This window comes from Babylonia areolata, chromosome 34 (assembly GCF_041734735.1).
Source record: "Babylonia areolata isolate BAREFJ2019XMU chromosome 34, ASM4173473v1, whole genome shotgun sequence".
NCBI lineage: Eukaryota > Metazoa > Mollusca > Gastropoda > Neogastropoda > Buccinidae > Babylonia > Babylonia areolata.
Window position 1 is genome coordinate 6,089,101 of NC_134909.1, and position 13,573 is coordinate 6,102,673.

The following is a 13,573-nucleotide window of genomic DNA, read 5'->3' on the forward strand; positions in this document are numbered from 1 at the left end:
TTCAATGCTTTACAGAACTCCTTAACAAGAACTCTTTGCCTCCACGCATTGCTTTAGACTCCATCAACAACACAGGGGGTCAGACAGTGCCTTGAAGGTTTTACAGAACTCATCCAAACTCACTGACGCCTCTCTCAAAACTGTACCCTCCCACACAGGGACAACGGAATTCAGACGAGATCTTGCCGAAGGCTTTGCCAAACCTTCGAGGCAAACTTTCTCGACCGACCCCAGAAATGTTTATCTAATCCAGTAACAACTGGGCCATCTTGAAGGTTTTGAAGAACACGTGGCGAAGAGTTTCATGACGCCTCTGCCTCAAAACACCATCACTGTCTGCAACAAACAATAACAACGGGATTTGGTCACGGTCTTCTCGAAGGCTTTACCGAAGTCAGGACGAAATATATCCAATGCTTTCCTCGAAACACAATCTCTCTCTCTTCTGAGAAAAGGTGGGGGTGTCGGAAACAATTTCCTTGAAGCACACATAGTACAAACCATTTCTGACGGCTCATCTTCAAAAGATCGCCTCTGTCTGCAGCAACAACGACGGCACTTGGTCAGGGTCTTCTTGGGGACTTTTCCGAATTCAGGACGAAATCTCTCCGATGCAATATACCACCTGTTTTATGAGAAAGGGGGGTAGAAGGAAATCCCGACAGTCTTTGCAACACAGTACATTGTACAAACCATTTCGGACGCTTCTCCCTCTGCAACAACGGGACTATATCTTCTCGAAGAATTTGCTGAACTCCTTCCGATGCAAAACACCACCACCTCTTTTGAGAAAGTGTCGTGGACTAGAAAGAACACCTGAAAGGCTTTGACACACACCACACAGCACGAACCATTCCTGACGCCTCTCCTTCACACTCTCATCATCTTCTGCGGCAGCCAGGCTCAGACAAGAATCCTTGAAGGCTTTGGCGGAACTTGGGACGAAATCTGTCCGATGCAAAACACCACCTCTTTCTGTGAGAAAAGCGGGTGGGGGCGGGAGGTCGGGGGAGAGAGGGGGGGGGGATAGGGGAGCGAGGGGGTTGGAGGGTCAGAAAGAATTTTCTCGAAGGCTCTGAAGCACACACACACGCACACCACCACAAAGTACGGACCATTTCTGACGCCCTCTCTGTCCTTCCGAAACTCATCATCTCATCTCCTCCTCCTGCGACAGCCGGGCTCGGAGAGGATCTTCTTGAAGGCCTTGCGGAACTCCGGGTTGAAGATGGTGTAGATGACGGGGTTGAGGAACGAGTTGATGTAGCCCAGCCAGGTGAAGAAGGAGAAGATCAGCTTGGACGGGTTGCAGGCCGGGTAGTTCTGCAGGGCGTAGCGAATGCAGATGGCGTTGATGATGTTGGTGGTGAAGAAAGGCACCCAGCACAGCAGGAAGACGCCTGCACGCACACACACACACACACAGTCACACACACACACACACAGAGTCAGAGTAGTGGTTTAATTCATGGAGCTCGAAATGATGATAATATAATGTAGTAGTAGTTATGATAATAAAAATGATGATACTACCAATACTATTACTAATACTAACGATGACGATGATGATACTGCAACTACTACTAATGGAAATATATATATATATATAAAGACTTGCAATGCTCAAAGCGCTTCACAGTAACAGCAAAAAAAAAAGTAATACAAAACAACAACACTAGTATGATATAGTGAAAAACGCATAAAAGACAACAAATAATAACACACCCACACCCACACAAATTCATTGTCAGTTGTTTCGCTTGTCAGTTTAACGACTTCTCTTTTACGAAGTCCTTTAAGTAATTTCCTGTAATTGTATTTAGATTTTTTTTTTTTAATTTCACCCACATTTCACCCTCATTTGCCCAGTTTCTCCCAACCCTCCATTCATTCACATCTCCCACCCCTTCTAACCGATAATACTCAAATGTATTCATAAATACTTTGACAAAATGTCTTCAATCACCGATATGTGTGACGGGACATTAAACAAAAATTCCACACACACAAATGGGCACGCGCACGTACACACAAGTGGGCGCACACATAACACACACACACAACAATGAAGAAATCGTCTTATTAAAATGGCTCCCGTATTCCTAAATATTACGCATACACCTTAAGGAAAAGGGAACAAACTTCTGCAGTATTTCGGAATGTGTCAACACGTAATTTGAAGGAAAAACTGTATTTTCTGCGTGTTGCCCCCACCCCCCGCCTCAACATGGTAAGGAAGCCAACCGATGCTGTTGACTATTTAGGATTGAAAAGGTTAAAGGTGTGTGTGTGTTCTGTTGTGACTGTGTGTGTGTGTGTGTGTGTTCTGTTGTGAGTGTGTGTGTGTGTGTGTTCTGTTGTGAGTGTGTGTGTGTGTGTGTTCTGTTGTGACTCTGTGTGTGTGTGTGTTCTGTTGTGACTGTGTGTGTGTGTGTGTTCTGTTGTGAGTGTGTGTGTGTGTGTGTGTTCTGTTGTGACTCTGTGTGTGTGTGTGTTCTGTTGTGACTGTGTGTGTGTGTGTGTTCTGTTGTGACTCTGTGTGTGTGTGTGTTCTGTTGTGACTCTGTGTGTGTGTGTGTGTGTGTGTTCTGTTGTGACTCTGTGTGTGTGTGTGTGTGTGTTCTGTTGTGACTCTGTGTGTGTGTGTGTGTGTTCTGTTGTGACTCTGTGTGTGTGTGTGTGTGTGTTCTGTTGTGAGTGTGTGTGTGTGTGTTCTGTTGTGACTCTGTGTGTGTTCTGTTGTGACTGTCTGTGTGTGTGTGTGTGTGTGTTCTGTTGTGACTCTGTGTGTGTGTGTGTGTGTTCTGTTGTGACTGTGTGTGTGTGTTCTGTTGTGACTCTGTGTGTGTGTGTGTGTTCTGTTGTGACTGTGTGTGTGTGTTCTGTTGTGACTCTGTGTGTGTGTGTGTGTTCTGTTGTGACTGTGTGTGTGTGTTCTGTTGTGACTCTGTGTGTGTGTGTGTGTTCTGTTGTGACTCTGTGTGTGTGTGTGTGTGTTCTGTTGTGAGTGTGTGTGTGTGTGTGTTCTGTTGTGACTCTGTGTGTGTGTGTGTTCTGTTGTGAGTGTGTGTGTGTGTGTGTGTTCTGTTGTGAGTGTGTGTGTGTGTGTGTGTGTGTGTTCTGTTGTGAGTGTGTGTGTGTGTGTGTGTTCTGTTGTGAGTGTGTGTGTGTGTGTGTGTGTGTGTTCTGTTGTGACTGTGTGTGTGTGTGTGTTCTGTTGTGAGTGTGTGTGTGTGTTCTGTTGTGAGTGTGTGTGTGTGTGTGTGTGTGTGTTCTGTTGTGAGTGTGTGTGTGTGTTCTGTTGTGAGTGTGTGTGTGTGTTCTGTTGTGACTCTGTGTGTGTGTGTGTGTGTGTTCTGTTGTGTGTGTGTGTGTGTGTGTTCTGTTGTGAGTGTGTGTGTGTGTGTGTGTTCTGTTGTGAGTGTGTGTGTGTGTGTTCTGTTGTGACTGTGTGTGTGTGTGTGTTCTGTTGTGAGTGTGTGTGTGTGTGTGTTCTGTTGTGACTGTGTGTGTACAAATACAAATATTTCATTGTTTATGTCTCCTTTGTTTACGAACAAAACAACGCCAATTTCGGTGGGGATATGCAAAATTCATAAAACAGACAAAGGTAATCAAGTTTCAGTTGGATGGTTACAAACCTTCGAGCTTCCTGAGTTATGAAGATTTAAATGAAAGTGTGGATTTTTTCCCCACAAGGTTCGCGGAAGGTTAAATTTAAATAAGAATCCATTAATGGGTTCGGCGTATCTCCATTGAATATGTGTTCGTGCTGTTTGTAAACATGGTTGTTAATAAAGAAAACGCCATTTAATAACATAAAAAATAAAGCTTAAAGGTCGTTTTTTTTTTTACGGAGATCAGGGGCAGTGAATTGATTTTTGCCGTTCTTTCTCTGTCTCTGGACCTTGCAGTTAGAATGAACCTCCTCTTTCGCTTCATCAGGTCACCGCACTCAGCTCTTTCAAGTCTGGCCTTGAAACCCACCTCTTCACAAGATAGCCTCCCTCCCCTGCCCCTTCCTTGTCTTCAGTTTCTCCAGTTATTCAGGTGTGTGAATGACTGATGTGAAAGCGCTTTGATTTGTCTCTGAACACGATTCAGCGCTGTATAAATACTAATTCTTCTTCTTCTCATTATTATTCTATCCACTGTGACAAGGGATCGGCATTTGGAATGCAGGGTGGCCCATTACTCTTCCTACCGCTGTTTCAACCTCCTCCGTTCTTTCATGTCATATAACAGTGGTGATGTAAAATACTCATCCCCCCCTCACCATCCCCCCAGCAAATTGTTAAAAAAATAAAATAACACACCTAAGCAAAAACAAAAACAAACCAACCCCAAAACATTACAAAATGGAATGCGGTGTGCCTTTCTGTATTGTATTATATTGCACTAATCTGCATTGTATTGCGTTGTTTTGTGTTGTGTTGCGCTGTATTTGTATTTCTTTTTTTTTTTATCACAACAGATTTCTCTGTGTGAAATTCGGGCTGCTCTACCCAGGGAGAGCGCGTCGCTACACTACAGCGCCACCCATTTTTTAAAAATATTTTTTCCTGCATGCAGTTTTTATTTGTTTTTCCTATCGAAGTGGATTTCTCTACAGAATTTTGCCAGGAACAACCCTTTTGTTGCCGTGGGTTCTTTTACGTGCGCTAAGTGCATGCTGCACACGGGGCCTCGGTTTATCGTCTCATCCGAATAACTTGCATCCAGACCACCCGGCACTCAAGGTCTAGTGGAGGGGGAGAAAATATCGGCGGCTGAGCCGTGATTCGGACCAGCGCGCTCAGATTCTCTCGCTTCCTAGGCGGACGCGTTACATCTAGGCCATCACTCCACTATAGCAATGTGTCGTGTTGTGTTACTGTTTTGTCACAAAAGATTTCTCTATGTGAAATTCGGGCTGCTCTCCACGGGGAGAGCGTGTCACTACACTGCAGCGTCACCTTTTTTCTGCCTGCAGTTGTATTTGTTTTTCCCATAAATGTAGACTTCTTCATACTTTTGTCACCAACAACCATTTTGTTGCCACGGGTTCTTTTACGTGCGCAAAGTGCATGCTACACACGGGACTTCAGTTCGTCGTCTGACCTGAATGACTAGCGTTGAGACTACCACAGGGAGGTCTAGTGGAGGGGGAGAAAATACTACCGGGTGTGGGATTAGACCCAGTTCGCTCAGATTCTCTCGTTTCCTAGGCGGCCGCTTTACCACTCGGCCATCATTTGACCCAGTCCATGGAATAAACATTTTAGCATGGAGTAATTGAGTATCAAAGGTAGATTAGATTGACAAAAAAGGAGATATAATAAACTCAAAAGTGTCAACTCAGTTGAAACGGAATGCGCAAAGGGAACTTCAGTACAGACGTAAAAGATTAGACTGCTGGCTTCTTCTTCTTCTTCTCTCTCTCTCTCTTGTTCTCCTTCTCTCTCCCGCTCCACCTTCCCTCTCCCTCCCTCCCTCCCTCTCTTTCCCCCCTTCCTCCCCCCCTCTCTCTCCCCCTTTCTCCCTCCCTCCCGCTCTCTATCACATTCTCGCTTGCTTGTCTGGTATCTGCTATTTATTTATTTATTTATTTATTTTCATTTTTAATTTATCTATTTCTTATTCCATTCCACTCAGTTTTCCTGCTATGTACGCACTGTTTAAAACCCTTAATTAAACAGGGGGTGAATGAACAGTCTCCTTCATATCTCGCTCACGCAAGCACGCGCATGCGCGCGCGAGGAAGGAAATGAACCGTTATGACTGTCTTTCACACACGTACTCACGCAGGCATGGATTGATGGAGTCTCCCGTCGGACCGACAGATGAGTAGGCAGGCTTATTTGCCGGTGTGTGTCCTCATATGGGAGAAGAGGCCAATTCTGGATGCGCAGCACTTCCCACTGGTGTTGCAAGGGAAAGTCTCCAGAAGTTGAGCACTGCTTCCTTCGCTCACGCTTCTCCTTAATGGCCAGCGTTCTCTTGTTTTCAAACGTCTTTATGCCACTAGAGCACAGCATCCTCCAGCAAGAGCGGTCAAGGGCATCAGTTTCCCAGGAAGCGATGTCTATGTCACAGGCTTTGAGGTTTGTCTTCAAGGTGTCCTTGAAGCGCTTGCAGGGTCTTCCAAGTTCGCGGTGGCCTTCCTTCAGCTGGCCATACAAGAGCATCTTAGTTTGGTTGCCTGACCAGCACAGGTGACTTTTTTTTAGTGAAGAGGAGCTTGCAGTCCCTTCCCCACTCTCTCGCCTACCGACGCTCACAGTCCCACAGGTGCAGATACTGCCACGTGTAGAACGGCCTCGGCAGGTGCAGGTTTTTTCTTCGGAGTTCCGTTTCCTAGAAGGACTTCCAGCCAAGGATAAGAGCTCCCCCTGCCCTTTGGTCATCCTCTCCCGCCTTCATAGCCGTTGGGAAAGGTTTCCTCCTCCGCCTGGTCCGTTGTTGTATGGATTGCTCTCTAATAAAGCACATGTTGCACTTGAGAGAATGCGTTACTGGATGCGACCTAACTGGGAAATGCCGGATACACAAATCATGTGAAGTTGATGAGGGGGAAAACGTTTGTTTGTTTTTGTGTGTGTGTGTGTGTGTGTGTGTATCAATCATTCAATGCAGAATGTATTATACTGATTTGAGATCACGCCTCCTTTTTGACTGTTAATACAGTTTGATTCCTGATTTCCAATCATTTGTCACTGACGATACTCCTCCTTTTCAAACTTCTTTGCTGCCATGGAACTCTTTTTTATTTTTTATCTATTTGTTTATTCATTTATTTATCTATTTATTTTAAAGCCAGAACTGGTAAACGTGTAATGACTCTTTTAATGTTCACAACGGCTGACTCATTTCATCTGCAAGCTTCTGCACAAGTGCACATGTTATCACAGTTTGTTGTATCTGTTTCTTTCTTGAGTTTAGTTTTAATGTCCGTGTGTTTGAAGACAAAAAAAAAGTGCAACGTACACCGATACACACATACACAGACGGTGTTCCACACACAAACACACACACACACACAAACACTCACACACACACACACACACACAAACACATACACACACACATCGCCGTGTGCAATCCCACACAGTGAGTAGTAAACACGAAGCGCGCAAGAATGCACTCGTAAAGTGCACCATACCCCCCCCCCCCAACCCCCCCCCCCACACACACACACACCCTCCACATGCCCACCCAACCCCACCCCACCCCCAACAGATTCACAACATACAAAACAGCAACATGATAGTTTAGAAAAAAAATCAAGTGCAGGTAATAGATAAAAAAAGAACTAAAGACGCCTCCACAAACAACCAACCGCATTCTCCAACCTGATAGTTGAGCTGCTCAGTTTACCACCAACCCCCCTTCTCCCCGTGCAAACCAACACGATATCTTCATAAAACGTCGCTCTGTTTCCCTTATCTAACTTGAACTGTATCAGCTCTCCTCAACTTCAGGTGGAGAAAAACAAACAACTGATTGTTCCGATGCTGATTCCTCACCTCAAGTTACAGACATGTACAGATGCCGTCTGTGTGTTTTCAGGAAGCCAGGATCTAGCCACCCACGCATCTACACCCTCCACTGAACAGCTGCTTGGCAGACACAGAAAAACGATTTATGATTTATAATGCCTGTTACAAGCTATACGTTGCGTGTCTCTGCTATTCTGCTTTCCACTCCGCAGGACCTACTTATCTTTCTGACCTCATCAGTATTTACACTCCCACAAGAAATCTCCACTCTTCCTCTGACTGTTACCTTTTGAAACTTCCTCATGTCAATACAAGAACCTATGGTGAACGTTCTTTCTTCTTTGCTGCTCCTCACATCTGGAACAACCTTCCTCATCATATCCGTGCATCTGATTCTATTTCTGCTTTTCGCTCATCACTAAAGACTCATCTTTTTAAAACCTATCTATAAGTACTCTCAGCTTCCTTTTCTCCAACACCATCCATGTCAGCTCACTTTGGATGTATGTGGAGTGGGAAAGGGAGAGTGTGAGTAGGGGGAGGGGTTTTTTGAGAAAGAGTGGCCATGAATGTTTTATGTTACTTGTAATATTTTTCTTTCATGTAAAGCGCCCTGAGCTCTTAGTGAGAAAGGGCGCTATATAAATGTACAGTATTATTATTATTATTATTCATAGGCAGGCAGGCAGGAAGGCAGTTTCGCTGGCTGAGATGTTGACAATTTACTGATGTTTTGGAAAAAGCTGGAAAAATTTTTATTTATTAATTTGTTCATTAATTGTCAATTGATTGTCGAGAAGAGAAAATAAATTGCCTGTAAAAGAAGTTTTACTGCTTTGCAATCAGAACGTTTTTGTTTGTTTTTTGTTTTGTGTGTGTGTGTGTGTGTGTGTGTGTGTGTGTGTGTGTGTGTGTGTGTGTGTTGTTTTTGTTTTGTGTGTGTGTTTGTTTTGGTTTGTGTGTGTGTGTGTGTGTGTGTGTGTGTGTGTTTTCAGAACACGGAAACAGTGCATATCGTTGGTGACCATGATAGCCCAGGTTCCATCATCAGCGCCGTCACAGTGGCATTGCTCCCACGCCGCTGATTCCGAATATCCCATACACAGCCACATACAGAGTTCGTCTGTAGCAATCCCAACGTCGGCATTCCACGGGGAATTATCGATATTAGGTCGCCACGAGTCCACACACCAGAGGAATCCCTGCAGTGCTGCTGAGTCACTTCTGGTGATGGTCAGTTGTGCTGTTGTCATGGTGATGGTCAGCTGTGCTGTTGTAATGGTGATGGTCAGTTGTGCCTGTTGTAATGGTGATGGTCAGTTGTAATGGTGATGGTCAGTTGTGCCTGTTGTAATGGTGATGGTCAGTTGTAATGGTGATGGTCAGTTGTAATGGTGATGGTCAGTTGTGCCTGTTGTAATGGTGATGGTCAGTTGTGCCTGTTGTAATGGTGATGGTCAGTTGTGCCTGTTGTAATGGTGATGGTCGGTTGTAATGGTGATGGTCAGTTGTGCCTGTTGTAATGGTGATGGTCAGTTGTGCTGTTTTAATGGTGATGGTCAGTTGTGCCTGTTGTAATGGTGATGGTCAGTTGTGCTGTTGTAATGGTGATGGTCAGTTGTGCCTGTTGTCATGGTGATGGTCAGTTGTGCTGTTGTAATGGTGATGGTCAGTTGTGCTGTTGTAATGGTGATGGTCAGTTGTGCCTGTTGTAATGATGGTCAGTTGTGCTGTTGTAATGGTGATGGTCAGTTGTGCCTGTTGTCATGGTGATGGTCAGTTGTGCCTGTTGTAATGATGGTCAGTTGTGCCTGTTGTCATCTAATAAGATCTGGTGATGGTCAGTTGTGCCTGTTGTCATCTAAAGTTCTGGTGATGGTCAGTTGTGCCTGTTGTCATCTAAAGTTCTGGTGATGGTCAGTTGTGCCTATTGTAATCTAATAAGATCTGGTGATGGTCAGTTGTGCCTGTTGTAACCTAATAAGATCTGGTGATGGTCAGTTGTGCCTGTTGTAACCTAATAAATTCTGGTGATGGTCAGTTGTAATGTAACGTACTTTAAGACACCACTTACTAAGCCCCTTACTGACGACAAGAAAGGCTCAGTCGCAGAGCCAGACTGAGTGAGCATTGGACCCCCCACCCCCTCGCCACCCCACCACACCCCCTCGCCACCCCACCACACACCCCCACCCCCTCGCCACCCCACCACACACCCTCGCCACCCACCCCCACCCCCTCGCCACCCCACCCCACCCCCTCGCCACCCCACCACACCCCCTCGCCACCCCACCACACACCCCCACCCCCTCGCCACCCCACCACACCCCCTCGCCACCCCACCACATCCCCTCGCCACCCACCACACCCCCTCGCCACCCCACCACACACACACACACCCTCGCCACCCCACCACACCCCCTCGCCACCCCACCACACCACACCCCCTCGCCACCCCACCCCACCACACCCCCTCGCCACCCCCCACGCCCCCTCGCCACCCCCCACACCACCCCACCACACACCCCCACCCCCTCGCCACCCCACCACACCCCCTCGCCACACCACCACACACCCCCACCCCTCGCCACCCCACCACACCCCCTCGCCACCCACCCCCACCCCCTCGCCACCCCACCACACCCCCTCGCCACCCCACCACATCCCCTCGCCACCCACCACACCCCCTTGCCACCCCACCACACCCCCTCGCCACCCACCCCCACCCCACTCGCCACCCCACCACACCCCCTCGCCACCCCACGACACCCCCTTGCCACCCCACCACACCCCCTCGCCACCCACCCCCACCCCACTCGCCACCCCACCACACCCCCTCGCCACCCCACCCCACCACACCCCCAGTGGTGTTAACCGCCACCGCGTCTCGCCAACGACAGTCCCCCACGTGACTCTACGGACACCGAAAAACCTTGACAGGACTCACCCCAAGCACGGAAGTGGAGGGGGAATGGAAACAGGTCCGCACGAGACCAGAGAATGAAGGGTCACAGACTTTGGGACGTTATCTTTTTTTTTTTTTAAATTATTATTATTTTTTTTATTATTGATGTTGGAGGAGGATGGTGATGATGACGATGTTGCTGTGGGGGTCCCCAGCCTAATTAATCAGTTATCCTGTCAACACCTGCGTGGGGAAGACCGGAGTAAAGTGCTTTTCCCGCGAGGGCACAACGCCAGGTCGAAACGGGAGGTTTGAACCCTGACCACTGTATCACAAGTCCAACGCCTTACCGATTCTGTCATGGAGCCACTGGATGCAATACAACACAATGCAATACAACACATGGAACACAACATAATGCAATACAACACATGGAACACAACACAATGCAATACAACACATGGAACACAACACAATGCAGTACAACACATGGAACACAACACAATGCAATACAACACAATGCAATACAACACAATGCAATACAACACAATGTAATACAACACAATGCAATACAACACATGGAATACAACACAATGCAATACAAGACATGGAACACAACACAATGCAATACAACACAATGCAATACAACACATGGAACACAACACAATGGAATACAACACATGGAACACAACACAATGCAATACAACACAATGCAATACAACACAATGGAACACAACACAATGGAATACAACACATGGAACACAACACAATGCAATACAACACATGGAACACAACACAATGCAATACAACACATGGAACACAACACAATGCAATACAAGACATGGAACACAACACAATGCAGTACAACACATGGAACACAACACAATGCAGTACAACACATGGAACACAACACAATGCAATACAACACATGGAACACAACACAATGCAATACAACACAATGCAATACAAGACATGGAACACAACACAATGCAATACAAGACATGGAACACAACACAATGCAATACAAGACATGGAACACAACACAATGCAATACAACACATGGAACACAACACAATGGAATACAACACATGGAACACAACACAGTGCAATACAACACAATGGAACACAACACAATGGAATACAACACATGGAACACAGCACAATGCAATACAACACAATGTAATACAGCACAATGCAATACAACACATGGAACACAATGCAATACAACACAATGTAATACAACACAATGCAATACAACACATGGAACACAGCACAATGCAATACAACACAATGTAATACAACACAATGCAGTACAACACATGGAACACAGCACAATGCAATACAATCTAATGTAATACAGCACAATGCAATACAACATATGGAACACAACACAATGCAATACAACACAATGTAATACAACACAATGCAATACAACACATGGAACACAACACAATGCAATACAACACATGGAATACAACACAATGCAATACAACACATGGAACACAACACAATGCAATGCAACACATGGAATACAACACAATGCAATACAACACATGGAACACAACACAATGCAATACAACACATGGAACACAACACAATGCAATATAACACATGGAACACAGCACAATGCAATACAACAAATGGAACACAGCACAATGCAATACAAGACATGGAACACAACACAATGCAATACAACCCATGGAACACAACGCAATGCAATACAACACATGGAACACAACACAATGCAATACAACACATGGAACACAACACAATGCAATACAACACATGGAACACAACACAATGTAATACAACACAATGCAATACAGACAATGCAATACAACACATGGAACACAACACAATGCAACACAACACAATGCAATACAGCACAATGCAATACAACACAGCTTCAGTCTCTCAAGGAGGCGTCACTGAGTTCGGACAAACCCACACACGTTACACCACATCTGCAAGACAGATGCCTGGCAGCGGCATAACCCAACGCGCTTAGTCAGGCCTTGGGTGCATGCATATACATTTGTATATATACCTATCAAAGTGGATTTCTTTTACAGAATGTTGCCCGTTTCCGGGGGTGTGCATGCTGGGTATGTTCTTGTTTCCATAACACACCGAACGCTGACATGGATTACAGGATCTTTAACGTGCGTATTTGAACTTCTGCTTGCGTATACAATGCACACGAAGGGGGTTCAGGCACAAGCAGGTCTGCACCTGCAGACCTGATCTGGGATCGGAAAAATCTCCACCATTTACCCACCAGGCACCGTTACCGAGATTCGAACCCTCAGATTGAAAGTCCAACGCTTTAACCACTCGCCTGTTGCGCCCGTCACTCACAATACAACAAAACGCAGCGCCCCAACACAGCACAACACGTACACTGTACTGACAGATAAGCGTCTTGACATTCTGCCACCTTGCTAACACAACACACCACAACACAACACAACACAGTAAAACAGAGCACACTACAGCACAACACAACACAGCACAACACAGTAAAACAGAGCACACTACAGCACAACACAACACAACACAACACAACACAGTAAAACAGAGCACACTACAGCACAACACAACACAGCACAAGACAACACAGTAAAACAGAGCACACTACAGCACAACACAACACAGCACAACACAACACAACACAGCACAGTAAAACAGAGCACACTACAGCACAACACAGCACAGCACAGCACAGCACAACACAACACAGCACACTGCAGCACAACACAGCACAGCACAACACAACACAGCACACCAAAACACAACACAGCACACCACACCAAAACACAACACAGCACAACACACCAAAACACAGCACAACACACCACACCAAAACACAGCACAACACACCACACCAAAACACAGCACAACACAACACACCAAAACACAACACAACATAACCCGATGCAACGCAACACAACACATCACAGTACCACACAACAATAACAGCCACACAAGAACAACCCCCCCCTCCCTCCCTTCACACACACACACACACACACACTCACACACACACTCACCCAGCACGATGGCCAGAGTCTTGGTGGCCTTCTTCTCCTTTCGGGACGACGTCTTCTCCTTGCGCTTTCGGCTGGTGCGCTTGTGGAAGTGGAACTTGCCCAGGCCCTTCTTGTGGCGCGAGGAGCGGGGGCGCCCCCTA

General features: G+C 46.2%; 1 protein-coding gene across 1 annotated transcript in view; it reads right to left on the reverse strand.

The window, feature by feature from the left end:
* Positions 1-221: 221 nt before the first annotated feature.
* Positions 222-13,573, reverse strand: part of LOC143277368 (dopamine D2-like receptor) — a 44,700-nt gene continuing 31,348 nt past the window's right edge. Inside the window, 2 exon segments of the mRNA XM_076582151.1 lie at positions 222-1,400; positions 13,434-13,573. The exon segment at positions 13,434-13,573 is cut by the window's right edge and continues 235 nt beyond it. Of these exon segments, the coding sequence (XP_076438266.1) occupies positions 1,156-1,400; positions 13,434-13,573 (385 nt within the window). The 3' untranslated portion in view covers positions 222-1,155.